The sequence below is a fragment of the Thermoascus crustaceus genome, assembly GCF_041956765.1.
Source record: "Thermoascus crustaceus strain CBS 181.67 unplaced genomic scaffold VTN00scaffold_1, whole genome shotgun sequence".
Lineage (NCBI taxonomy): Eukaryota > Fungi > Ascomycota > Eurotiomycetes > Eurotiales > Thermoascaceae > Thermoascus > Thermoascus crustaceus.
Genome location: NW_027192527.1, coordinates 4,868,541 through 4,895,276, shown reverse-complemented (window position 1 = coordinate 4,895,276; position 26,736 = coordinate 4,868,541). Strand labels below are relative to the sequence as shown.

The following is a 26,736-nucleotide window of genomic DNA, read 5'->3' as shown; positions in this document are numbered from 1 at the left end:
TGCTAACAGCGCTGTATGCGGCGGACTATGTCGCACCCCACCTATATGTACAGTGGTAGTTTCCGGATAACAGCCTCTTCTCAGACTTTCCCAGCTGTTGCTGTGCGGCTCTGCTGTGTCTGCGGCCCCATCACCGCCATTATACCTCGAGAGAATAATGTGGTTCTTGTTGATAATCTCTTCCTTTTCTCTTCTCTGCCAAGTTGCCCATGGACTGCCTCCTCCAGAAACGTACGCTGATGGCTCGTTTCTCTTTCCAAACGGCCATCCTGAGGTCTTCGAAGAGGGCACCCCCATGAACATCAGCTGGAAGACGGTATATGACAATAGCAATGTTTATCTCATTCACGGGGGCAACTTCAATGATCCACAAAGCATAGTCAATAAGTACTAACACCTGCTGAAAAGAATCACCTATAAATCGGTGTAATCTGATGGGGCATGACGCGGGGGAAAGATGGCTGATATTGGCGGCATGATATAGCAAACACAGCAGCCACCTGGTACGAATGGCAGATCGCCGTTCCGCTCCATTTCACGAATCGCTCGATGCCCTTGGTCTTTCGGGTCGTCAACGGTCAAGGGACGAACGACGACCAGCTGAATGGCGGATTCCTGAGCGCTGGATTCTTCATTCCCTGGAACCAAGCATCTGTCGGCTCGAGCATGTCTTCATCGTCCTCATCCAGCAACTATTACCCTGACTACCATCTCAAGTGCTCAAGCGCCTACTCCTAAGCCGACGACAGCTGATTCCAGCACCTCCCCTGCCGCCGCGACATCCACAGCTGCAGAGGGGAACGGAACGTCCCACAACAATCTCGGTATCGGTCTCGGTGTGGGCCTGGGAGTCCCCCTTGTCATCGCCCTTGCTGCCATTCTCCACCTTCTGCGGAGATCACGAAGAAAAGCTGCTACTGCAACAACTGCAGAATACCCGCCTCCTGCTTTCTCGACGGCCTTTGTCGAGAACAAAGATCCGAAAATGAACCCCACCATGCTGGGTTATACTTCCTACTTCCGTGGAGAACTAGAAGGCGACCATGCGCCGCGATATGAGCTCCAAAGTGAACGAAGAAGTACAGTTCGGTTTGAGTTGGGCTGGGAGTTTCTTGTTTTGCGAAAGAGAGGGAGACAGAGAATGTGTGGACATCTATAAATCTTATAATTGTTTTTATGAAGTCATGGCAATGTCTATAAAGCATCCTTCAAGCACATACTTTATTTACTGTGCATTTCAAGCATCAGTAGAAGACCGAATTGCAAATATTTCATTTCACAGCCTCTTCTTCTTTTGACTGCTCCCCCATATTGCGAATGGAACCGGGGAACCCTAGAAACCCACCTAAGTGTTGTGGTCCTCCCCCCTTCTTCAAATTTGTTGTTACGGCCGTGTTTTCAATCTACCATTTCTACTGTGATCGGGACTGGTCAATAATCGTACAGCAGGTCACCGTGCTTGCTAGGTAGTGCATGGGCCCTGATCATCTCGGCATCAACGGAACCTTAAAGCAACGTGTGTTCTTGGCAGGAGACGATACAGTACTAGTCGATAGATAGAACGAAGGACAAGTTTTACTGTATAAAGAAAGATTAATCGAGGTGATGTCTCGTTCACCCTTAGCAAATTGTCCATCTGAAGAGAGTGGTGCGAGGAGAGCTAAAGATGCTTAAATAAAAGAGGGAAGGAAAATCAGGCTCTCGAAAATAAATAGACATTGCTAACACAGACCAATTACTAATATACTTAGTTAGATCGGATTTATGTGAAGGGTCGTGGCATCACGGGCTCCAGTATATCCCACAGCCTTAGTCTTTAGGTATTTGGTGGGCAGACGGGAGAAACAGAACGATACCAAAGAAGGCATCATCGACTACGTTCAAGCTCGTCAGGATGTGATAGATAATACGTCTCGACAGCCGTGGTAACTCACAAAACCACGCGAGGTCTGACGACTGCTCTTGCGTTAGTGGCCCTAAACAGCTGGGTATCCATGGTAGAGCACGAAGTCAGAGACCATCTCCGGCATAAAGAGCGTTTTCTGGAATGTCCCCGCTTCCACGTGGATCTTTCCCGACATCCTATATCAGACTGATGTTTTCCTAGAGGACAGATATTTCCGCGACTTGTCGTAGGGACGTGGATAATAAACCAGAGCCTCTGGCGCTCTGTATCAAAAGGCTATAGATATCATGGTATCTATCTAAACTGCTGTCCTATAGACATCGAGAGGAGATAGAAATGTCTTTTCAGGATGCCGTTCAGCATGATGGTCACGCAGACAAGGAAAGAGAGAGAGAAATCGAGTAAAAGGAACTGGCCTTGTTGCTCAACTCGGGTCTTGTGCCCCAGATAGCTGTAGGCACCCGTCGTGACTTCTTCGGGATGATGAACAACCTACCGCATCCAGCAGTCCGGCTCAGGGACAGGACAACGTAAGTGGAAGGAGACAGACGTCGCCAGGAACCGGGAGTGCCTTCGTGGCAGGCACCCTCCCGCGAGCATAAACAGCGCGAGTGTCTGATTCACTCCCACCGTGCCTTCCTTTCTCGTCCCACACAACAGACGCGCAGACTCAAAACCTTCTTTTCTCCCCCCGTCTTCCCTTCTTCTCTCTTCTTTTCTTCCTCATCATCCTCATCTCCCGTCGCCACACTCATCAGCGTCCTGCCATCTCCATCATCCCCATCCGCTCGTTCGGTCAGTTATCTTGATCCTTCACTGCTCGTTGCACTTCATCTTCGTCAGACCAAGATCAGGACGATGTTCAAGATGCACTTCAACCTCATTGTGTTCGTGGCTAGTTGGGTCCTCGCAGAGCTCGCTCTTGGTGCCAGTAAGCCTCATCCCTCGAGAGCCAGTGGTGCCATCTCCCATAGTTTCCCTTTTGATACCCGACAATGCACTGTGGCACTCAATTGGCTGATCCAAACGGTTTTCTAGAGCTTCCTCGTGAGGTCAAGGCTATCGAGGCCCATGGGTTTGAGGTCGTTGATCCCGTTGGTAAGTGTCACGTAACCATCTCCCTTGTTTTACCTGCTAAGCTTCAGCAGACAATGTGAATGTCTACGGAGCCAATGACGCGTCGTTCTTCGCGAAATTCGGCAAGCTTTTCCCTCGTGGCGGTAAGTGGATGCTGTGTAACCACCAGAATCTGCCGGGGTGCTAATAAACGCATTTCCCACCAGACGTCGTCACCGTTACTGTGACTGAATGCGGACCAAGCTCTACTCCGGCTGTTCCCACGCCTGCTCCGAGTCCGACTCCTGAGAGTTCGACCGAGGCTGGTGAAACCCCGACCTCCACCTGGACGGCTAGCACTCCCGGTGTCTCTCCTACCGGACCAGCTCCAGCCCCTTCCGTCACCCCTCAGTCTCCTCCATCTGAGAGTCCTGCTCCAACCCCTACGGACACCACGGCGAGCCCAGTTCCCTCTGGACCTACTGAGACTGGCTCTGCTCCGGCACCTGGAACTTCGTCTTCGGTCACTGAACTTCCATCGCACTCACCCACCATCGCCGGAGTGTCGCCCACTCCAGCTTCGACTGCTCCTGTCCCTTCCCACACTCCCGAGACATCTAACGATGCTCCATACAACGAGGGAACGACTGCTGCTATGCTCGCCATGGCGGTGGGACTCGTCGCTCTCGTTACGATGTAAGGACCCTTCGAGAGTGGCGTCTCTACGTCTTTCCGTAGTAGCAGGAGCGCGGTAAAAGCATCTGTTAGCACCATAAGCCATTCGGTCCTTACGTGAGTGTGCATGTGGTATGACTGGCCGTGTCTTTTGTGATTTCGAATGCGGGAAAAATGTTTCAGTTGATCTTTATGTTCAGGATGCAAGGGAAATATTTCACTTGCTTCCAATGATATCAAAGAATTGTATGTAACTTCAAGTTTATTAATACGGCTTGGCCGTCCTAATACAAGAAGTTTAATTTCGACTCTGGATTATCTCCTTGAAAAGGCCTGGCTAGCTTGGGTATCTTGAGGCAAGCACATGAAGTCACTTATCCCATTATGTCATGTCATCGACTCGTACCGAAAATAACCTCCAAACATATCATGTAGCGTAGCAGGCCGTCACTCTTGCCACTCATATCTTGCCTGCATTCCTTTCCACCAAGGCAATATGATCAGCAACTTTTTGTCAAGAGGCAAAGATCTACCTAAGCCACCCGACTCACCAGTGGGGGGGGGGGGCCCAAGGAGTTACCATCGTACTCCCTAAGCAGTATAGCGATGCATATATATCCCAATCCTCAGTTCCAAAAAAAGGCCACAGCCTTGATGCGTCCGATGTCCATGGGCATAGCCTAATATTGAAAAGGGCAGGAGGGAAGAAATGCCGTCGCGAACGGCCAACGCCCAACCAACTCTGAGCCGTGTAGTGATCTCTCCAGATGAACGGAGGCTTCCGTTATCATTATGGCCCCCCAAAAAAGAAAACAATCATTTCCCTTCACTTGTCTTTCATGTTTTTTCTCATTCAGTCTTGTTTTATTATGCGTTTTTTCTTCATTACGACCCACTATCAACGGCCTTCTCGACCTGTCTGCCCAAGGCACAGATCCGACATCCGTCTCCGATCCTGTCCCTGAGTAAGCGGGCCGTGGTCACTTTTGGTCCGACGGTGCGGGATATGGATGGTTCTTCTATTGCTGTTGCTGCTGTTGAGGGACGGGGAAGAGGAGGAGAAGGAGGGGGAGGTTCGTCTGCGGTAGGTGCGGCGGGTTCGGGGTGGGCGTGGACGTGGGATAGGTGGAAGACGTGGCCGCAGGCGAAGCCGATGAGGGTCTCTTTTTCTGTTTTGTATATTAGTGTTTATTTCTTCAGGAGTTTGGAGAGAAGGTGGGGTAGAGGGAAATGAAGGGGAGGGGGGAGGGGACTGCGAGTAAAGTAACTTACCGTTCGGATAGAAGGGCTCGTGACAGCCTGCGCATCGACCCGGTTGAAGGAGGACAGGAGATCTTCGTCTTCTTCTCATTGTCTTCTCTTCATTAAGTGTCTCGTCATCATGCTCGACCTCCTCCTTCTCCTTCTCTTTCTCCTTCGCGTCAGGCGCCGCTGCTGCTCCTTCTTCTCCTTCTCCTTCCGCCAGCTTCGGACTCTCCACTCCGATAATGTCGAACTTGATCCCTCGTCGCTGTCCTCTGCGCAACGTGTCCATCGCCACGGCGACTTCGCTCTGCATGACCTTGGCCGCGCCTTGGCTGATACTGGCCTGGATGTCGTGCTCCCGTATCATGCGGGCCAGACCCTCTCGCAGACCCTGGATCTCCAGCCCGCTCGGGATGCGTCGGACGAGCTTGATCGGGTCGATGGCCATACCGGCCTCTGTGAGAAGTGTGTGGATGTACTGCGGTTTGTCCATCGAGTAGTTGAGGAGATCTTCCCAGAGATCCGGGTCGTCTTGGGACTTGCAGAAGGAGATGGCCTGGGATATGTCCTTCAGGTCCGAGAGGATCAGGTTCAGCGCCCGTTTGGTCTGGCCCATCTTGGACAGGAGGTAGATGAGTTCTGGTGTGAAACGCCGGATTTCGCAGATGGTGCTCGCGGCGCTGAAGGAGTAGGCAGTGCTGGACTGCAGGAACTCCATGAGCAACGGTCGATCGTAGTCTGCGAACAGCTCGACAGCGGTGTCGGCGAAGGGGTCGATGAGCGCTTTGCCTTCGTCTGCGGCGAGTTTGTCTGCCGTCTCCCTCATGCGGCGACCCCGGCCGCGGAGGCGAGACTTTTCGGCTTCAGACCGCAGCGCTTCTCCCCGCCAGAGAGCCCGGAGGTAGAAGTAGAGGTAGAGAGGCTTATTTGCAGCCTGCAACTGTTCTACGACCGTCTCTGGGCGGACGATTCCCGTATACGCTTCGCTGACGAGCAGTTGGATAGGTTCCGCGGTGGCTTCCTCGAGCTCAGAGATGGGAGCTGACTTCATCTGTTCCTTGGACACGCGGATCAGGATAAACCTAAGAATATCGTGCGAAACAGCATCAACCAATCGGTAATCTTTTATCAAGGCCATTGCTGCTTCAGCGTCCTGCAGAAGGATGCAGCAACGCAGAGCCTCACGGTAGTGACCACCTGCCTGGAACAGCCTTGCAAGACTATCCATTAGAACCCGCCATTCCTCTGAGTCCTGTATAACATCCTCCGATTTCAACTGATCCTCGATAGCAACCGTAACGCTGTTGGCATCGAAGAGATCAGATGGCCACCGGTCGACCAGTTCCTTGAACTTGAACCGGTCTCGAGAAACATAGTGTCCAAGGATGACTTCGTAAACAACGGAAGGGAGAGCAGGATGAATATCGATAGGGATATGTAGACTGATCTCGTCGAACTTGTTGTTCTTAATGAAGACCCATATCCAGTGATCCCATTTGGGTGTCGTATCGAGAACTCTACTGCAGACTTCACCCGCCTCTTTCCAGCGCTCCTGGTCGATGAGCTGCTCAATCCACAAGTCGCCAATCCGGCGCTTCTCCTTTTCAGCGGCTGAATCCACCGTGTGGCCAACCGTCGTGATCGATGAAGAGTCATCGGCGAAGAATTCCACGAGACTGGTTTGAGACTTTGCGGGAGTTCCAGCGACGCTACCAGGCCTTTCAGGGGCGGGGCTCACGGCCTCGGGATGCTCGTCGACGAGGTTCCACGCTTCCTCATACTTGCCGCGTGCCTCTAGCCATGCCAACCGATCTGCAAGGCTTCTCTTCACAGCGACGACGCAGTCGTACGGACTGTGAATGAAGATTTTGACACCACCAGCTCCGGCAACGGCTTGCAGTTCTTTGGATTGGTTCTCGCTGCTCGAGATTCTTCTGGAACCGAAAGAGCTCGGGGCCCTACCAGAAACTCTATCGCCACTGCTGGTGCTGCTCCGAATACTCGCACTGGAGCTCAGCAACCGAGCAGAATATAGAGTTGCGTCCCAAAGACCGTTTCCAAGAGCCCCCAAGGTTCCTCGCTGAGCAGCTTGTACGGGGACCTTTGCGGGCGGGAGTACGCTCATATGGTAATCGGACGAAGAAAGACTCTCGTAGCGGCTGACAGAAAGCGTATCAGCACTGATCTCCTCTTTACTCTCGATGTCAATGAGACGCAGTTCAGGTTCCAAGCCCTTCGGCCTGCGGTGAATTCCACGGCGCGACCTATGTGGTTTAGATCCGCCTTCGGGTTCATCGTCCCGTGCCTCCATGTATGCAAGTACGAGAAGTAAATTAGGGGTATACAATGAAATCCCGGAAACAATACAATCAGTTCGCAGTCTATAAAATGGTTAGTTGCTGATCTGCACGGAAATGAAAAGACGACGAACATTGTAGCGACTTCAGCCGAGCCTATCCTTCTTCCAGCATTTAGTCTATCGGGGTAAACATTGATGACCCAAACAGTACCACCCCAGCCAACTACCAGCTTCTCGTTTTTTTCGCTGACCGCCGATACCTCGGATGTCGAGTCACCGTGATGTGAGGCCGCGTCACTATCGCTTTCCAGCGAGCTCTCGTCCACCCACTCAGCGCGAGCTTTCCAGACGCCAGCCATCTCTTCCCATCCCGGGCGGTTTGGGCGATCGATATGGCTAATTCGCTTCCAAGCCAACTCCGGATCCTCCAAGTGCAAGTTTGTCCGCATTATCTTTATTCCCTCTTCATTGACCCAGGTAACATACTTCCCAGATAGCGACCATTTGATCGTGCTAATGGACCCTTCTCCGCTATGAAGTATGGTATCCTTGCCCGTGTTCGCTCCAAGACCAAGAGAACCAAGCCAGCCGGACGCCGCCGCTGCGGCGCCTCCCATTGTCGTCGAGTTTGTACTCGTACCGATACGGCCGCCCGTTGTCAGAATCAAGTTCCCAGCTCGGCCTCCGGATAAATAAGTCCTATCGCTTTTATATTCCGGAGACAACGCAACAGCCTGCACCGGTCTGCCAAAGTTCCGAAGGAGGACATCCTTCGGGTCTACCAGAGACGCAACGCACACATTTCCATCAATCGAAGAGGTTGCAATGTAGATTGAGTTAGAGGGAGTGGCAGGAAGGACTCCCTGACGCGAGCTTCTCGAGGTGCCGAAGGAACCGATAGAACCGGCAGAGGATCTTATCGAAGGAGCTAGTTCCTCAAGAGAGAGCTTGCTCAAGTTATCCGGTCTCAGGCTTCGTACGGGAGGCGAGAATGGAGATATAGAAACACAGGTGACGCTAGCTGAATGCGCATGATATACACGGAGCGACTCAAATAGAGGCAGTGACAGTACATGCTATGGGCGGTCAGTATACAGAGATCAGCCGGGCCTAAGAATAACTCACTATATTGCCATTATGCGTTCCGATTATCTAGATATTCTCAGCTTAGGACATATGTCACGGATCCAAGTGCTGGAGGATAGCCTACCATCTTATCCCCACCTGTTGCGAACGAGCTCGTCGCGTCTCCATTACGGTATACAGAGTTCATATGCTTGGTCAAATAGGCATACTTCAGACGGGGCTCTTCGTCATCTTCTTCATCATCATCATCCTCGTTCTCTTCATCTTCATCATCATCATCTTCTTCCCCGTCATCGTCCTCGCTGCGCGCAGGCCCATCCTCGGTGCGGCGATGAAGTCGGGCACCACGGGAGGTTGCCCCGCTCTCCGTGGCAGATTCCTTTAGTTTCTCACCTTCGTCATGGGCACTGCCCTTTGCCTCTGTCGCGCCAGGCGCGTCCATGGCGAGAGGCTTCCGTGACCTCGCGTTATCTCGTATCTCGAGCTCCTGCGGAGGTGAGAGCTGGCGTCTGGACCTGGGGTAGTTAGAGTGCTGACTCAGCAGGCTCGTGATTGATGCCCGAGGAACGGACCATCGGACACGAGGACCGAATCCGCGATCTCGGGACCGCCGGGATACATCCGAATATATCAATGGAACCGAACAGATGCTGTGTTCTTTCACACTATCTTTAAACCGTCCACCTAGCTGTGGGATATGCTGAATCCACCGAGTTTGGGTAGCCGGACAGACCAGGCTACTCTATGATCCGTGCCTCCTCGTCCGAAAACGGCAAATCACGACCACCATGTTTGCTCGACCCTACATCTGCTCGGGCTGTAGAAAGCCCACGGTCTTCGGGGCCCTGAGACAACCGCAGAACCATCACATCCACGCAACGTCCCCCTTAGGCTTCCCCCGACGGAAAGACTTCTTTTCCTCGAACGCTCACCTGAAACAGAAACAAGAAGACCCCGCTGGAGAGTCAGTCGTCGAAAGTTCGAAGCAGAGGCGGAGAGCAGGAAAGATCCCAGCAACAAAGACTTCCTTGCGGAGGGTTGCTGTAGAAGCTCAGAGATCGAGAGATGGAATTCTATCCAAGGCCCAACTCGCGGAAGAGAAGGGCCTCTACCAGACTAAGGTTATAAATTTCGCGCTCTAAACAAGACTTTATACGCTGATGTTCTAAAAGACAGTCACTGCTTACGCTGTTGCTGAGCAATTTAACATTTCCAAAGTGAAGGAAATCCTCCAAGGAAAGGGCTATGAACCCGATCCCTTCGATACCGGCCTATACCCTCAAGTCGTTCACATCCAGGTTCCCCTAGATTCCCTGCGTCGCATAAGCAATCCAAACTCAACGGACCTCTCCTCGGATGAAGCTGGTGATGTGTTCGTCTTCCCGTCCGGAACAGTCGTCGCATGGTCCCTGCCAGAAGGATTCACATCGTACCTTGCCACGAGAACCTTGCTCCCAGCGGCCGAGGGAGCCCATATTGATGACCTCGAGACCGAAGATCTCGAATACGTTGAGGATCCCCAACGAGAGAACAGTTGCATAAAGGGTGATACTATTATCCTTGGAACAAAACTTGAGAACGAACTGGAGTCGAAGTTGCCAGTTCGACAGTCCGTGGATACAGTCTTGACCAAGATTGCTTTTTCGTCGGGATTGGCGCGGAGTACAAAGCTGGCTGTACTGGAAAGCCTTCTTTCGAACTATTTCGAATCCACCCGCGCAATCCCGACGCTACTATCTAAAGGTTCACGCTTACCTTTCACGCGGGATTTCATCTTGCGCAAGACAGGCCAGCTCCTCAGTGTCCGCGCGCAACTCAACCTCTACTCCGAACTCACAGACTCTCTGCCAGACATCTTCTGGGATAGCCGACATGAGCTTGGCCTGGAGGGCTACTACGAACAGGTCGGGAGAGCTCTGGATGTCGGTATACGCATCAAGGTCCTGAACGAGAAGATGGACTACGCGCAAGAGATCGCGAGTGTGCTCCGAGAGAGGTTGAGCGAGAAACATGGCCTCAGGCTGGAGTGGACTATTATCCTCCTCATCGCCGTCGAAGTAGGCTTCGAGGTGTTGAGACTATGGAAGGAAAGAACGCATGAAGATACACGGACGGAACATGCACGATAGAGGTTTTAGATTGGTGCCTTCGAGGTTTTGTATTAGCTTATTAGAGATTGTCTGATATTCTCCGGCAGACTCGATCTGTTTGTACAGTATTGATGATACCCTCCACTCCTAGGTAGACTTGGCCTGCCCGGAGTCTTGATCATTTTCCTGTAAAATAAGGAAGCCTGAGATCCAATATTTTTATTCTTCATGTGAAAGACGATGATGTTAACCACTATACCACATGGGATCTCCTATTTGTAAGGATATCAAGAAAAAACCTAGGTACTCCAGAATCGGGTTGCTCTCTTATCGCGAGACGGCCAATAACGGGTTTGTTTTGGGTATGTTAGTCAGCAACACGTCACGTTCCCAACAAAGTATGAAGCTAGGGGAGCTATGATGTCCTAGGTCTACTGGGAACCTTGGCGCTGGTGTTGAGGCCATTTGGACTTACTATTGGCCTTAACACAGCATTCTTCTCTATATGAACTTTAGGGTCGAGAAGTATTCTGCATTGGGAGTCGCGGTATATTGCCATTGGAAGCTTCGAGGTCTGATCGAGTAGAATCAATCGCCTTGATTGAGAAAAGGGCCGACTTCAATGCCCGTCACCGCCGCTTCAAGTACCTGGAGCAGCTTGCCTGCTGTCAGTATGTCGGGGTTGCAACAGATCCTCCCGCAGAGGATTCCGGGACCCCAGGAGATTCTAAAGACCTTGGCTGGTACACTTGCTCTCTCGGGTTCAGGTTCTCAGGATTCTACGCTGTATTCGTTGGATGATGGGTTCTCTGCCTGCCCGAAACCGCAGCTGAGCTGCGAAACCAAATTCAGTGGTCAAGACACCTGCTGCTTCAACTACCCCGGTGGACAGATACTCCAGACGCAGCTCTGGGACACTGATCCAGCTACGGGACCTGATGATTCCTGGACTATTCATGGGTTGTGGTGAGTCTGATCGAGAAAGAACATACTACCCGGCTCGGAGTTGGCCAATGAGGCTGAACTCGGTTTCAATATTTAGGCCGGACCACTGCGACGGCGGATTCGATCAGTTCTGCGATTCAAAAAGGCAGTATAGCAATATCTCGCTGATCCTGGTCGACTCCGGTCGCGGAGACCTTCTCGACTACATGGATGTGTACTGGAAGGACTTCCGCGGCGACGACCCTGACCTCTGGGAGCACGAATGGAACAAACACGGTACCTGCATCAGCACGCTCGAGACCAAGTGCTATGTCGACTACCTCCCGCAGCAGGAGGTGGTGGACTATTTCGACAAGACCGTCGAAATCTTCCAGAAGCTGCCTTCATACGAGGTCTGTTCGGAAATCCTTCTAACTCTAGATGTTGTATACAACTTGAAACAAAGCTGACCGCTACCAGATTCTCGCCAAAGCCGGAATCGTACCATCCAACGAGCAGACTTACACGTTGGACGAGATACAAGACGCTCTCCGAGAAGCCCACGGAGCCGACGTCACAGTTCGCTGCCGCTATGGCTCACTGAACGAGATCTGGTACCATTTCAACGTAGCTGGCCGGCTGCAAACCGGAGACTTTGTCCCTAGCGATCCAGGTTCGTGGTCACATCCGTCTGATCTCTTCTTAAGCTACACTCTCCCTCCGGCAGAATCTGACAGTTTACCAGATGGTCCCAAATCGAACTGTCCCGCGACGGGAATACGCTATCTGCCCAAGAGATCGAAGGCTATTCCGACTGACCCATCCCCGTCCCCACCCACGGGGAATCCATTCGAAGGCAAAGGCCATCTGAGAGTCTTCAGGGAGAACCAGCAACGCGGTTGTGTCATCGGTCGCGGTACTTGGTTGATGTCGGGAGCATGTGCAACGTTCAGGACTAAGAAAGTCTCGGGTATGTTACTACAGTTTCCCTCGAAGAAATTAGATTCCATTCATTGTGTTGATTTACTTCAACCACACTCTGGACCTGGACTAACGAGCCCTCTTTGTAACAGCCGGATTCACCCTACAATCTCGCAAAGGCCCCTGCGCATTCGACAAGAACGACGTCCTCATCTGCGGACCGCACGTCAGAAATCCCTCTGTCTTCACGGTAAGTTTTTTGCACACATGCCCTTTTCTAACCACTTTCTTTTACTCCCTTCCTTTAATACTAACTCAACAACACAAGTCCATCGACAACAAACTCGCCTACAACGGCAACACGACCTTCTTCGCGGACAAAGCGCCCAAGGGACCCGTGCAAAGCCAGATCTTCGCGTCAAACTCGGACGAAGACCACGCCATCGAGCTGGAGATCGGGTGGCAGAGGAAGTAACTTGTTTATTAAACTGTAGTGTACATACCTACCAGTTGGAGTTCCTTTTCGGCTATTTTTTCACTTCCAGTATGTAACAATTTGTTACATACATACAAGGGAATAATTAATCAGCAATAATCAAACAGCACACGATACGCAGATGGGTTAGGGTATGTGGGATGTCGCTGGATAGATGATTAGGGCAGTGCGACTAGAGGATAGATAGAGTGTACTGTATATAATATATCGATTTATATTAGAACTCACCAGTCAATATTGGTGGGAAAATGAGATAATAACGCTCATGGAACGATGCTTTTTATACAAATAATGGATCCTCGGCGTAGAAACCCATTGGGGGAAGTGGGTGAGGGAATTATATATTCACCACAAGTGGGGCCCACATCCCTCTACCCACACAAAACCCACAGTGTGCATCTACAGGAATTGAAAGTCTGAGAAGCTACCACCTCAACTACAAACTCAGGAGATAGATATATATTGCCAAGATCAGTTCATTGTACCGCTTGCTAGATAGAATACAAGCCACCAGGGTTCCAGCGAGAAACAAAAGTGTCAGACACAAGGAAGAAAAGTAATGTTGAGTATGTCGCACCGAATCATCGACTGGAAGAAACAAAAGAGATTTCACATATGAAAAGGAACGCTGTCGACTGGATAAAAAGAAAAATTTGACCGGAGAACTCCTTTTTTGCACCAAAATCCCATATTAAGTCCTCCTTATCGCCAGCTTCAAGTAAAATCGTCAAGATCGTGCAGTAGTTGTACATGAATCGTCTAAAAGGAAAAGGAACAAAGGGAATGAAACAATATATAATCTCCCATAACATGGCATGCGCGGGCGTTGTCATCGTAAGCAGACGTTATTCTCGTTTTCCACGGAAATTGTCATCGTCTCGTATTATGTCATGTCATGTCATGGTGTCATTATCAGATGAAGTCGTTGTCCCAAATATACTCCAGTACGGCCAGATATTGCAAACAAGGAAGATAAGATGAATCATAATACAGTCCCACATCAGGGGTCGACTCGCTTTTTAAAAGCTTTTGAAGAATGCATCGGATGGAAGGTGTTCGTCGGATTGAAACTGAAGGAAGAAGTCATCGTTTAAGGTGGCTCCGTCCGACATGTTCTTCCCGTGGAACAGTTCAAATTCTCCTTCAAAGCTCGAGGTGTGATCGTAGTCTGGGAAGGCAGCCATATCGGGGTCGTTGATCCCAGGGAGTCCATGTTTGCCGAAGCTGGAGGAAGCATCTTGGTTGATGAAGATTTCAAGCTCGGATCCACTTGTCGACCCACCGAGTGTGGGGATGGTGTGCGGAGAAGACAGGACAGTCGCACCGGAAGCCACTGTCGCATCACTGTCGAGACATGGATGCAGCTCTGGCACCTCTTCGGGGATATTTTCGAGAGGCCTCTTGGAAGGAGACTGTGGCAGTCTCTCGTCCTCCATCGCCGGGGTGAGCGATCTGAAGCTTCGGGTCGGTGATGATGGCTTGTTTCCAGTGCTGTCTCCAGGGGAAGCAGGAGGAGTGAAAGTGAAGACATCCGGTGGCAGCCCATAGCTTTCAGGCTGGTACATCGGGGCCTCTTCATGGGGACTACCTCTGTGAAGGCTCATATTCCCTAGGACTTCCGTTGGAGGCGACTTGCTGGACACGTCGGATCCCGAGACCGAGGCAGCAGAAGACTTTTGGGCGACTCTCTGACGAGTGCGAGCTGCCTTATCCTGTCTCTCTTCCATTTCCGGCCTGTGTTTCTTTGGTCGACCACGTTTGGTAGTCTTCCGCACAACACCCTTGTATCCTCCGATGCACATTCCCCGCTGTCTGTGGCGGGTCAACGCGTCGTGTCTGGCGAACATGTTCCCACAGAGACACTCATATGGCTTATCTCCGGTGTGAATCTTGGCATGTCGTTTGAGATCGTGTCCACGAACAAAGCACTTATCGCAATGATCACACTTGTACTGGCGATCGCCAAGGTGAGTCTGAACGTGAGATTTGATATTCTCCTTTCTTCCGAACCTCCTCTCACACCCTGGGTGGAGGCAAACCCACTTTCCATCCTCAGGGTCCGGGCCATAGATATATGAGGCGATTTCATCCAAGGTGATACCCGTCTCTGTGATGGAGGCCTGAATCCTAGAGTCGAGATTGAGGCTGTCTATTGATGCTACCCGTGGGGACAGCTTGGTCTTCGTTGGGGAGCCGGAGGACGGCTGATGCGGTGGCTTCCGGGGACTTGCACGCTGAGTCGTGGCAGGAACGATAGGGACCTTTGGCGCTTTCCCGTTGTTTTCCTCGGGAGAAGGCATATCTGCAAGCTCTGGTGCCGACTGAAAAGAAGACGATCCAGGAGAAGGTGGCGCGTGGACCTTTGGCACTTGAAGAAACTCGGGGTTCTCGAAGTCAGATTTCTGACCGTCGAATACGTCGAATGAAGCGGTGTTTGGGGGCGATGGCACATCGACCCTCTGCTGGGCGAAAGTGCTTCCGGGAACGCCCTGAAGCGACCTTGCTCGCTGCATGTACGATGTTTCCGGGGGAGTGAGAGTGCTGACACTCTGTTTCTTGGTTGGAGAAGGCTGGATACCCTGGCTATAGCTAGCAAGCTCCGCAGACTTCTTGAACGGTGTTGTCGCTGGAGTCATCGGGAAGTAGTCTTCAATTCGTCAGTCTTTGTTTCTATAGATACTCACTGAAGTCTACTTACTAGAACTGATCTGTCTGGTAGGAGTGTGTGGCCGCTGCATTTGTGGATTGAAGTCTGACTGTACGGACAGTCGTCTCATACCTCCAGGGATCCCATTTCCATGTTCCGTCGTAAGCATGTTCTCACTCGTGTAGAATCCCCAGCCCGTGCTGTCCAAAAATTGTCGATCTAAACCATTGATATATGGCGTTGCACTTTTGTCCATCTGACCTTGGTGCATATGCTCGAACGTCGACTTGTCGTACGGGTTTTCGTTGCTGCTGTGGTTAGTAAGGTCCTGGAAGTCCTCTTGGCCAAATGACTGGCAGTCAGCTGCCGAGGACATTGGCATTGATTGCTCATGGGCATACGGATGAACGGGTCGACTCAGTCGCTGCTGTTGCGCTTCCCGCAGGACGTGCTGATATAGTGCTGGATTGGCGGTCGACAGCGCTTGCGCGGATTGGTATCGCTGATGATCGAACGCCTGCTGATCCAGGCTGAGACCCCGACGGTGCATTGCGTAACGGTGCATTGATGGTGCAGAAGGCTTGGACACCCTCGACCCTTCGACCGCAGTTGGCGTCGAGTTCTGTCGTCGGTGCTGCCGTTGACGTTTCTGAGCGTCGTCGTTCGCGTGCGCCAGCATGGTTTCCAAAGCACAGTCCCGGAAACGGCGTTGAACAGTCCGAAACTGAAGCAGGAAAGGTAAGTATACAGAGTATTTGACGTCTATAAAGCTTTGACGACGGACCTTGGGCAGCGCTAGCCGGTCGGCCGGGTTGAAATCGTAACACCCTAATACCGCTCAGTAACTGCGTCCTCACAGATTCATACAGGGAAAAGGGGGAGCTGGGAAAGAGAGGTAGAGTTTGTAAACCCGGAAGTCCTCCGCTCTTCCTCAGATCAAGCCTTCAACCAGCGCGATTCGGACCTGTATAGAATTGGCGAGAGACGAGCTTGCCGCGTGTTTAGACTTCCCTTCGAGGCTTGCCCCTCAAGGTCGTGTGAAGTCTTCCTGTCAAATTCTTCTAAGGAAGAAGAATCTGAGTATAAGAGGAGACTAATGTAAGGGAAGATAAAGGTACAGAGGTGTCGAGCTGCGGCTCCTAGATCTACTTCTTCGAACAACAATGGATCGGTTGTCCGAGCAACATCCTACGGCAAAGGCGTCCGAGCAACCAGAGACCCGCTCGGCATGGACGTGCAGAGCCCACCAGCCGACCCAGCAAATCGCAGAGTGGATCGATTTCAGCTCGTTATCGCGACCGCCCTGTGAGGAGTGTGGTCTGTGTTTCTCGATCTGATAATTGGCCCAAGCTGCAAGGAGATCCTTTTAGTCTACACCGCCTGTGACGCAAGTGCAGCGCAAGCTCTCTTCCAGCTTTCTTACTGGCAGCTGGCAGCCTGGCTAGCACAGGATGTCACGGATAGGCGCAGACCTGCCGGCGGTCGACATCGTGAAGTGTGCCGTACCTACGATCAAAGGTCGTATATGCTCTGGAGATCGGTATACGGAGGAGTACTACTCCGCACGATCAGATCCGCGCGGATCCTCGCTACACGATCCATGGATCGAGGTCGCGGATAAACAAACTTGGCTATCGGAGATCTCATGTGACCGGTCTTCGGAGAAATATCTCCCCGTTCCAGAGGGACCCTGGTGTCCATACACGTGATCGCACAATGATTTTAACTAGGCGAGGCTTTCTCGTTTTTGCGATACTTCTCCAACGATTTGCACGAAGGTTGAGGAAGACATCTTGTCGAGGTAAGTCGCAAAGATGAATCCCATATAATTCCATACTAGTGGTCTATTGCCCAATGACTTCCATCCCTTGCTCTTGTTCCCCTTGCAGGCGAATTTTATCGTCGCGCGGGACTTGAGCATGTTCGCAGGGTTTATTACTCGGAAATAGAAAGACAAAGGTGCTGACAATTTCTCCCTAGGCCTTCATCAAGATGCAGATCTTCGTCAAGACCCTCACGGGTAAGACTATCACCCTCGAGGTGGAGTCTTCGGACACCATCGACAATGTCAAGTCCAAGATCCAGGGTACGTGATGACCGTTTCTGCCTCTGTATTGGACTCGGTTACTGACTTGCACACACAGACAAGGAGGGTATCCCCCCGGACCAGCAGCGTCTGATCTTCGCTGGTAAGCAGCTGGAGGACGGCCGCACCCTCTCGGATTACAACATCCAGAAGGAGTCGACCCTCCACCTGGTGCTGCGCCTGCGTGGTGGTGCCAAGAAGCGCAAGAAGAAGGTCTACACCACCCCCAAGAAGATCAAGCACAAGCGCAAGAAGACCAAGCTCGCCGTCCTCAAGTACTACAAGGTTGACGGTGACGGCAAGATCGAGCGCCTCCGCCGCGAGTGCCCCTCTCCCGAGGTGAGTTGCGACCAACGAATCCTGTACCCTGACTTTCTTTTGGGAGTTAGAGCTAACGAGTATAATAGTGTGGTGCCGGTGTCTTCATGGCTGCCATGCACAACCGCCAGTACTGTGGCAAGTGCCACCTCACCTACGTCTTCGACGAGTCGAAATAGACGAATGATGATCGATCGGACTGTTCCGCCCGGGCTTGATGGTTGGATACCAATCAGGGAGTAAAGCTGCTCATGAATAAGTGAGCACGCTGTGGTGGAATATGTACGTGATACGATTGTTACGAAGGCTAGAAGAAAAAAAAATGGCATGTGCCGTGCGGTAGTAGCTGCTGGATAAAGAACAAAATAAAGGCACTTGCCGCCGTCATAGTGTACATCTGCTGCTGTAGTGCATGATCGTAACATTCTCATGTGTCAAAAATCGAAAAAGAGGACGACTCATCCCTCTAGACGAGGCCTGCACGTTCTCGTTCTCATCCATCCGTCTACTCCCCCGGGAAACCAGCCCGCAGGTTATCGTATTTGCTCTCCGGGAACTCCAGAACGTTGGGTACCTGCTCCAGCGCCCCAGTTCCTCCAACCCCATCCACGAATGCCCCAATAAGACTCCCATCAGCCTTGTTGGCAGTCTTTCCACCCTTATCACCGCTGCTCTCCCACCACATAGCACCACCCAGTCCGCGCTGCTTGATAAACTCCACCTTCCTCTCCGCCATCGGCACAGTATCGTACGAGACCATCGTCCGGGAGGCCCCGTCATAGCACCACGACGCACCCGCATCCGGGTCTAAGTACTCAGTGGCTCCCGGTCGCGGAAGAGCCTTGTAGTCCCAGACACCTTGCTCCCAGCTACCTTCTCCGATCCCGGAGAACGGTGTGCCGGGGCCATCGGTGTTGGTGAATGCGCGTCCGTACAGCGGCATGCCCAGGATCATCTTCGAGTGCGGGACACCGCCCACGTTGATGTAGTAGTCCAGGGCCGCAACGGTGGAGAAGGGGGTGCTGGATGGGTTGGAGGATGATGGGTAGAGGTTGGTCTGGTGGCCGGCTATGGTGTCCCAGCTACCGGCATAGTCATAGCCCATGAGGTTGTAGAAGTCGAGGTAGGGGGTCATTTCGCGAAGGCGGAGTTTGGTGAAGTTCTGGGGTCCTGTCGTAGAGATGGGTTAGTATGTATGCATGAAGCAGATAGCGTGTAGGATGTTAAATTGGTCAACTCACCAGCTGGACAGGCAATGGTGAGAAGGAATCTGCGGTTTGGACCGCCGACTCTGTCGAGGGTCTAGATGCCGTCAGTATCAACACATTTTCTCAAGCAGAATGGGGCTGAGGCTCGTGGAGACATACCTCGCGACATTTCTGAAGGAGCAGAACGAAGTTCTGAGCCTCGTTGTCGTCTAACCATAATGTTAACACTGTCCGATATTTTATTTCTCGAGTTTCAACTCACCCTTGGGGTATTCCCAATCAACATCCAGCCCTGAAGGTATCGTCAGCAAATGGACCACCTTTAGTAAAGGCTTCTAAAACCGTCACCCACCATCAAGACCCAGATCAAGAAGCAACTGCACAGCAGTCTCCGCGAACCTGGCCCGTCCAGCTTCAGTACTCGCCGGTTGGGCAAAATTTGATGAGTACGTCCAGCCACCAATTGACAGGAGCACTTTCAGATTCCTGTTGCGCTTCTTGAGCAGGAACAGCTGCTTGATGCACCCGTAGACATTGGTGCCGACGTCGTTCCATGAATCGCTGGGGTAGTGCTTGTCCGTGTCGGACCATGGGTCGGTCAAGTATCTACGGAAAACGCATGGTTAGACGTGCAATTCAGCAGAGCACAGGAAAACTGCTGCACTTACACTTCGCCGTTGTCCGGACGGACATTGGCAAAGGCGTAGAGAACGTGAGTAAGTTTCTCGGCTGGCAGGTCTTGAGGGTGGTGGTTGCGGCCGTAGATTGCCTATTAGTTATACTGCTGTTAGCAACTGTATATATAATATGCAAGGCGGCAATCCAATGTAGGGATAAGATGACGGGGGAAGCAATACCCAATTTACAAAATAAACCACAGATTTCATCCCAGACATGATCTCTTTTGCAGATGGCCCTGGTTCTTTGATGGTATCTCCGTATTCGAATAGCTGTTCGAGCGGCTGTTTAAGTGACTGTTCGACTACTGGTCCTTCAACTGGTCTTTGCAGTGGTTGTTCGAATGGTCGTTCCAATGGTGGTTCCGGTGGTTGTCCGAATGGTGGTTCCGATGGTTGTCCAAATGGTTGTTCCAGTTGTTGTTCGAATGGCCGTTCAACTGGCCGGTTTGTGTTTTGCCGGCTTATCCTTTCAGTGACAGGGACATTTGAATCAGGAACGTATGGATATATATACCGTCCGGCAAGGAATGCCGCAAGGGCGATAGCGGCGGAACAGAAGCACATAAGGAATAGCTTACGCCTCTGACGGGGCGCCACAATTGTTTTGAGAGAAATATACTTTATTAAAATAAGGTTCTGTGTAACCTATCCCAGGGTAAGCAGGACCTTTAAATCTTGGGTCTGGTTTCTTTATTTAACCGCGAGGACGAGACCTGAGGCAGCTGATAGGCGGGGGCCAGGGGCAGGTGTGGCTGAGGCCGCTTCAATCGTGGCTTGGACATGGGGCTGGAGCCAAACATCCGAAACGTCCGACTGTCGAGAAAATACGGTTTATATCCAGTAGTGCCCCTCTCTTTGCCTCACCAAGGCACCTTGTTCAGCTGAGTCTGTCATGCCAGAGTGACGCGTTCCTACATTGGCGAAGTGGAGGAGACCCATCAACCATGCTGTCGCGAGGCTGTCAGATTGCGACGTGTTCACCTTTTGGTCTGTGGCGACTCTCAGACGATCATTGGGCATTTTCTTTGGGAGCTCCGCAGCCCCAAGCTCCTTGGGTTCCACGATTGAGTCACCGGATGTCTTCAGGCAATTCGAGAATCGAGACCTCGTGGAAAGTCTGCACTGCATGCATTTCTGCATTAGACCAGGGGATGAAATATGCATGGAAAATTAAGACTGACCGCTTTGCTGGGAAAATCCAACATGATAGGTACCGCCTGATTTTAGAGCTACCTACCTAGCGGCTTTTACAAAATGTGTCTGCCTATAGCTGAGGATGATGCTGCGATGATTTGGACGACGCTTAACCTATAGCTCAAAGGACACAGCTTTCCTCCTCTTTTCGAAGTGCGTACGCATACAGAGCGGCGATATTGCCTAATTCACGACTGCACTCAGCACCATACGCTGTACTGAAAGGTATCATGCGTCCAATCACGCGAACTTTCGCGTTGTACAGTATCACGTGGATGCTCTTAAGGTATGACGAGCATTAGATAGGTCTTTTTAATATCCTGCAGCGCAGTACCCAGGAGCTGCCCTACTGGCTTACATCTGAGACTATTACATAAACAATTGCTGCTTCTGGATGTGGAGAGCAGCTGAACTGCTTGAGTTTGATGAAAATATTCTATCCATAGCACTGCAGAGGTGTCATCTATCTCTCCTATAGTATCCGACTTCCCTTGGATATATGCGCATCCTTGAATCGCACCAGAGAGGATGGTTGTTTCAATGCTTAGAGGATAATATCAGGAGCGCGCACCTGCTGAGCTCTCCCAAGAACACGCATCATCCGAGGAAAACCTCATACCGAGCTGGAACTGGGATGCTAAGAAGAACAAGGAAGTTATCCCAGCTTATCAATGGTATGTCGACTGTCAGGGAGCCAGAACAATAGTTGCCGCCGCAAATCGACATATCCGGCTGTGAATCTGCTGGTGATGGCCCTGGCACTGGCACTGGCTAATGGCTGTTGAGCGTTCCTTCTTAAGTACCGTATGGTGACGTATAGAAAGAACAGTGCCGTAATCAACAGCATAAAAGGTTGACGAAAGCGCATAGGTTACGGAAGATTGAACTTTGGATTAGATTTTTGATGAAGATGTTGACGATGCTGCAGTCGCAGGTGTTTCTTTGGCTCTGACCCTGACACTGGCACCGGTGCTGGTCTTGTGCCTGTGATCTTGGGTAGGTTGAGTACCTACTGGAGGTAGGTATTTGTATGAGCATGGAGATACCTGGATTAGGTAGATAGATAGTAGAAGGTAGAAGGCAGATGTATGCAACAAGCGGGTTGAGAGATATCTCAACTGTAATATGTGTAATGTGGTAAGGTGATATGAGTAGAAAAAGAAAGCCTAACTTCACATTCTGATTACCTACATATAATGCACTCACTGGGTGTATTCATAAGTTGACAGAGCGTACTATACCTATGAGCTTGTCAGGGACATGTATCACTATTACACTTATTGTATACGTCTAATTGAAAGCCATCTCCCATCCGGTGAAGACGCATACATACCCAAGAGCCCCTGCTCGAATAAACCACTCTATCGCTATGATCTCCCCATTAATGTCTGGATTGACCAGCCCAGTGTACACAGTTGTGGCCTAGCATCTAGATAACTATCTAGGTACAGATGTGTTACACTATAATAAGACGGGACCCGCTAATGGATGTATCTAACCTACCTGGTACCTAAATAAGTATCCACTCACAGATCATGGTCGGGCCCAATCCATCGCGTACTTTAGTTACTAGTCTCAGTAAGCATGATGTAATACTCTACCTACAAGTTCAATCCTGCATCTCAGTCTCTGGCCTGTCAATTCTGCTTTTCTTTTCTTTCTGTTCCTGTCCCCTAGGTACCTCGAAAGGGCCATTGCCGGACCATTATCGCGTCAATTGGCTTGGCCTCTCGGAGTAAATTCTAGACTCATAGATAGTTTTGAGGAATGGCAAGTGTAGTGGACGGTCAAGTGCTTTTGGACTTGAGTACTTTAAGCCACATAAAGAAAGGTGATTCTGCTTTGGGAGTACACACCCTGTAGGTACTACCTAGATAGATAGCAATACTACAGTCTTTTCGTAGACAGAGACACAGCATCATATCCTATTCATCATAAAAGTTGTTCGATGAGGTTGCATATGGTAATAATATAACAATTCCATCATAATAATGTCATCCTGTGCGGGGTCCAGCCTCAAAAAAATTATAGCAACCTGTAAAAGTCCTCCATTCAAGTTTCTCTATTCACCCTCTGAAGAGGCACCCGCTACAGAATCCAAGCTCGAACAGCTAAATCCACCCGACGATCGAATCTGGGATTTATTTGCACAATGAAGTACTACTTCTACCTTCTGGCTCTTCTCCTCGCGCACAGCGCAGCAGCAAGCTCCTGCTCCAACAACAACAACCACAACCAGGACCTTGACATTAACCTTGGCATTGACCATGACCAGTCCATTCTCGGGGATGATGAAATTACTGGGGTAAGGGTGAGTTATGTATTTACCTACTTATCCGGTCTTGGATTCGTTCCATCTTTACCTACCTACATACATGAGATATTACATGCTGAAAAAGAAATAACTACTTACGTCGTGATCTATTTACCGTACAACAACAGAGATGCTCAGGAAAAGTATGCAAAACCGACAACGACTGCAGGCAATTCAAGTGCCCCAGGAATAAACGGAACTGCGTCTGCACTCAGGTGAGTATCTATCTATCTACTTACCTACCTTGGCTACCTATTTTACGGAGATTTAATTATTGCGTCACATACGCAATAAAGAAAGAAATAAATAAACTACTCCCCAGAGCTGACCAACTAACTGACGTGCCTGAACTCCCATCAGGTAATGGATGAAAACGGCGTACAGAAGAGGGCATGTGGCTGCGGTATACCTGCGCCTCCTACACATCTCGATTCGCTGGTCTGAAGCTCTAGGTGGCCATTGGTAATACTGGTGTGAAACTTGGCATGCACACCTAGTCTTAGAGTGCATTACTAAAAGCCGGGGTGGTTGGTTTGATGGGGACTTTCTGGTTGACTTTGACTGTATGCAGTCCAAGATGGATGATTGATCGACCTATCTAATCCTAATTTGCCTGAAGCCTGGATTTCTGACAACTGGCGCTTGTGTATTATGTTTTTCAGACTTTCGTTTTGAGTGGAGGACTGCAGAGACGCTCGTATACTGTACGTGTCGTGTCGCTCGTTGAAATATGAATTCCTCTGCTATAATAGTGATCTACACGGCACCCCTTTTTTTCTTGACTTTTTCAATACCTACGTATATAGATAGACAGGTACCTAGGTCTGCGGGCATGCAATACCTTAAGCTTCTATTCTGGATGAAATAACCTGATGGACAATTATACCTTATTATCTATTTACATCGCGGCAATAGACCTTGGACATCAAGCTCATAGCCAGGTTATCTCCTCAACCATACTATTCATCAGATGTCAGACCTCACCAACAACAACCATCGCCTCCCGAAAACACCCCCGAATCACCTCCGCATGCTTCTCCGACCTCACCGTAATGTCACACTCAAACGGCAGCGGCACATTCAGGAACCCACGAACTGTCCCCATTTCAGGCTCCACGTACTCTCCATTCGCATCCTTCTTCCTGCTGATATTAAACCCCCACAGAATCCGGGCAATGTTGAGGTATAGAGAGCGCTCCGCGACGTGAACCCCAGGGCAGACTCTCCGGCCCGCGCCGTAGGCGAGATGATCGCGGTCGTAGGGGTTGGCGGTGTTTATGTATGCTGCGGCTGGAAGGGGGTGGTTTAGGTAGCGCTCTGGGTTGAAGGTGTAGGGGTCGGGGTATAAGTCTTCGTTGAAGTGGACGGCCCTGGAGGAGTAGGTTGGGATGAAGAAGACAATAGCTAAAGACAGATTTCTAGATATATAGGTAGTATTTACCACCAGTTCAAAACGACCACGGAGCCCTTGGGGGTAAAGATGCCCTCGTACCAATCATCCTCCGTACTGGCGTGCGTCATACCAAATTTATTCAGTGGATTGAGCCGCAGGTTCTCTTTGACGATAGCCCTTATGTACGGAGATTCTTCTCGTCATCCCAATCCGGCAACCTCTCCGTCCCGGCAACACGATCGAGCTCCTCATGAGCCCTCTTCAGGACATCCGGTTAGCGGCAGATGGTCCGGATAAAGAGGTTCAACGTTGCGGAGGTTGTTTCCGCACCAGCTTCGATTAATTCACCAGCCTGGAAGGCAGCCTGCAGGTCATCGATTCCCTGCTTCGCCGGATCGCTCTCGTAAAAGTCCTTGCAGAAGCACGGTTTGGCCGTGCCGGCTTTGATCTGCTTCTTCAACCCTTCCCTCAGTTCCAGGAACCTTGGAATCATATTCAAAGACCTTCTTCCCGTACGTTCGCCAATTACCCGGAATCCACTCTGGCAGGTACTGCAGGGACGGGAAACTGTCCACGACGTGTGCCCCTGGAGCAGTAAACTCCGTCACATCGTTCAGGACACTGTATATTTTCTTGATGAGGGGATGATCCCAGCTCTGGAGGCGGAAACCGTACGTGATCCGGATGATGGCGCTGGATGAGTAGCGCCGGTTGTAGTCGTAGAAGCGGCCCGGGTCATCCAGGATCTCCGCCATCAGCTGCTTCGACTTCAGAGATCCTGGATAAGCTGGTAGGCCGTAGCGACGGTCGTGTTCAGCAACGCGTGTGAGATTCTCCGGACGACTCGATACCGGGGTCCATACTGCATGAACAGTTGCCGTCGTCCGGCGCTGGCGACGTCTTGAGCCAGAGGCAACGGTGGACGGGAGGAGTAGATCGAGGGACCTCTTGTCCATCAGGCCCTTGACTGCTTTTGGAGAGGGTAGCCAGACGTAGTCAGTCCCATCGATCTTGGTGTAGAAGACGTCGCCGTACTTGCGGGCCCATTTCGTGATCTTGCCCGGTACGGCTTCCGAGTCAGCGAGATCGAAGAGATTTCCCACGAACGGTAGTCCTGGAGGACCAGGGGGTAAATGTCGTCGTCTGGAGTCCTTTAGGACTGATGGGGTGGTCCAGAGGTAGAACAGAAGTACTAAGGTCAAAGGAAGGAATAAACCAACGGAGAGGAAGATTGGCAAGTATCCATCACTGGTTAACGACAATAGACTCGGATGAGATGAAGTGGACATTGCGACAGGATATATCCCTTTTTACCCTACACAGAGGAGCATATCGAATTAACTGAATAAGATAGAAACAACTAACAAGCTGCAACCAGATATATTATCTCACTACAATTCTGGCTGTGATCGATACCCCACATGCTGTGTTTCCCCCAAACGCCACAACCCTTCAGACCTGGAGAAGGTTGGGGAAACTCACACAAAAAAACCAGGCTGGGAGGTGCTTGGGTACTTCGAATAGCAGTGAGAGAAAAATCATAGACACTGTAAGTTTTAGAGCGGTGTTTCAGGGAAACAAGAGATAGGATAAATTGATAGACTAGAACTCATCTAAGAAATCCAAATCAAGCAAACTGTTCTTTTCCTATACTCATAATGTACCATACAGATTAAATCTTCCAAGTGCTCCCATGTCAACAATACATTTGTAGCTTCAACACTGTCAATACTGCGGCACAGGTCAAAGGATGCATGGTTACCCCGCCCCTGTGGAGCAGAGAACAGGGGTAGACACCACAAAAGGACGGTCTTTATGCACGTTATCCGTATTATCCGGAGTATAGCATGGATATTATTGCCCCACTTCTTTATTCCCCATAGAACTTACCTGATAGTTACCTATGGCCTCTCTTTTACTAAGAGGCGGTCTGTATCTATTCTGTTGCTAAAAAGCATTCTCGACCGGATAGAACACTCCAACGTGTCGTCGAGTTGCAATCATGTTGCCCTACTTGGTCCCACTCACGCTTGTCGTGGCAGTTGCCGTATTTTTAGTCGACAGGTTAATTCAGAAGTTCCTCTGGAACCGGAAATAACAAGCTACCACCGCGGGTTCCTGGCATCCCGCTCTTTGGGAACACTTTCCAGGTGCCGATCTTTCAGCAGGGAAGATGGGCGAGGGAGAAAGCAAGGGAA

The 26,736-nt window shown here is 50.7% G+C and overlaps 9 protein-coding genes across 9 annotated transcripts; 4 read left to right on the top strand and 5 right to left on the bottom strand.

Annotated features, from left to right (window-relative positions):
* Positions 1 to 549: 549 nt before the first annotated feature.
* On the top strand, positions 550 to 3,662 carry VTN00DRAFT_1767 (uncharacterized protein; the record flags this gene model as incomplete). The annotated part of the gene is made up of 6 exons (XM_069427910.1): positions 550 to 668; positions 718 to 1,084; positions 2,465 to 2,837; positions 2,945 to 3,004; positions 3,055 to 3,126; positions 3,190 to 3,662. The coding sequence occupies 6 exons, from the start codon at positions 550 to 552 to the stop codon at positions 3,660 to 3,662; spliced, it is 1,464 nt and encodes a 487-aa protein (XP_069292469.1).
* Positions 3,663 to 4,522: 860 nt separating this feature from the next.
* Positions 4,523 to 8,709, bottom strand: VTN00DRAFT_1766 (uncharacterized protein; the record flags this gene model as incomplete). Its single annotated transcript, XM_069427909.1, has 5 exons — positions 4,523 to 4,806; positions 4,910 to 7,263; positions 7,314 to 8,257; positions 8,307 to 8,333; positions 8,392 to 8,709. 5 exons carry the CDS (start codon positions 8,707 to 8,709, stop codon positions 4,523 to 4,525), a joined length of 3,927 nt encoding a protein of 1,308 aa, XP_069292468.1.
* Positions 8,710 to 9,055: 346 nt separating this feature from the next.
* On the top strand, positions 9,056 to 10,396 carry VTN00DRAFT_1765 (uncharacterized protein; the record flags this gene model as incomplete). Its single annotated transcript, XM_069427908.1, has 2 exons — positions 9,056 to 9,388; positions 9,440 to 10,396. 2 exons carry the CDS (start codon positions 9,056 to 9,058, stop codon positions 10,394 to 10,396), a joined length of 1,290 nt encoding a protein of 429 aa, XP_069292467.1.
* A 583-nt stretch (positions 10,397 to 10,979) lies between these two features.
* VTN00DRAFT_1764 (uncharacterized protein) lies at positions 10,980 to 12,677 on the top strand (the record flags this gene model as incomplete). Its single annotated transcript, XM_069427907.1, has 6 exons — positions 10,980 to 11,323; positions 11,400 to 11,694; positions 11,762 to 11,954; positions 12,027 to 12,251; positions 12,355 to 12,452; positions 12,531 to 12,677. 6 exons carry the CDS (start codon positions 10,980 to 10,982, stop codon positions 12,675 to 12,677), a joined length of 1,302 nt encoding a protein of 433 aa, XP_069292466.1.
* Positions 12,678 to 13,279: 602 nt separating this feature from the next.
* Positions 13,280 to 13,531, bottom strand: VTN00DRAFT_1763 (uncharacterized protein; the record flags this gene model as incomplete). Its single annotated transcript, XM_069427906.1, has 1 exon — positions 13,280 to 13,531. One exon carries the CDS (start codon positions 13,529 to 13,531, stop codon positions 13,280 to 13,282), a length of 252 nt encoding a protein of 83 aa, XP_069292465.1.
* A 186-nt stretch (positions 13,532 to 13,717) lies between these two features.
* On the bottom strand, positions 13,718 to 16,024 carry VTN00DRAFT_1762 (uncharacterized protein; the record flags this gene model as incomplete). Its single annotated transcript, XM_069427905.1, has 2 exons — positions 13,718 to 15,345; positions 15,397 to 16,024. 2 exons carry the CDS (start codon positions 16,022 to 16,024, stop codon positions 13,718 to 13,720), a joined length of 2,256 nt encoding a protein of 751 aa, XP_069292464.1.
* A 1,313-nt stretch (positions 16,025 to 17,337) lies between these two features.
* On the top strand, positions 17,338 to 17,928 carry VTN00DRAFT_1761 (uncharacterized protein; the record flags this gene model as incomplete). Its single annotated transcript, XM_069427904.1, has 3 exons — positions 17,338 to 17,431; positions 17,490 to 17,770; positions 17,839 to 17,928. 3 exons carry the CDS (start codon positions 17,338 to 17,340, stop codon positions 17,926 to 17,928), a joined length of 465 nt encoding a protein of 154 aa, XP_069292463.1.
* A 326-nt stretch (positions 17,929 to 18,254) lies between these two features.
* VTN00DRAFT_1760 (uncharacterized protein) lies at positions 18,255 to 20,201 on the bottom strand (the record flags this gene model as incomplete). The annotated part of the gene is made up of 7 exons (XM_069427903.1): positions 18,255 to 18,919; positions 18,991 to 19,051; positions 19,117 to 19,166; positions 19,220 to 19,249; positions 19,310 to 19,563; positions 19,626 to 19,726; positions 19,815 to 20,201. 7 exons carry the CDS (start codon positions 20,199 to 20,201, stop codon positions 18,255 to 18,257), a joined length of 1,548 nt encoding a protein of 515 aa, XP_069292462.1.
* Positions 20,202 to 24,118: 3,917 nt separating this feature from the next.
* VTN00DRAFT_1759 (uncharacterized protein) lies at positions 24,119 to 25,827 on the bottom strand (the record flags this gene model as incomplete). The annotated part of the gene is made up of 4 exons (XM_069427901.1): positions 24,119 to 24,515; positions 24,587 to 24,731; positions 24,869 to 24,986; positions 25,042 to 25,827. The coding sequence occupies 4 exons, from the start codon at positions 25,825 to 25,827 to the stop codon at positions 24,119 to 24,121; spliced, it is 1,446 nt and encodes a 481-aa protein (XP_069292461.1).
* Positions 25,828 to 26,736: the final 909 nt, after the last annotated feature.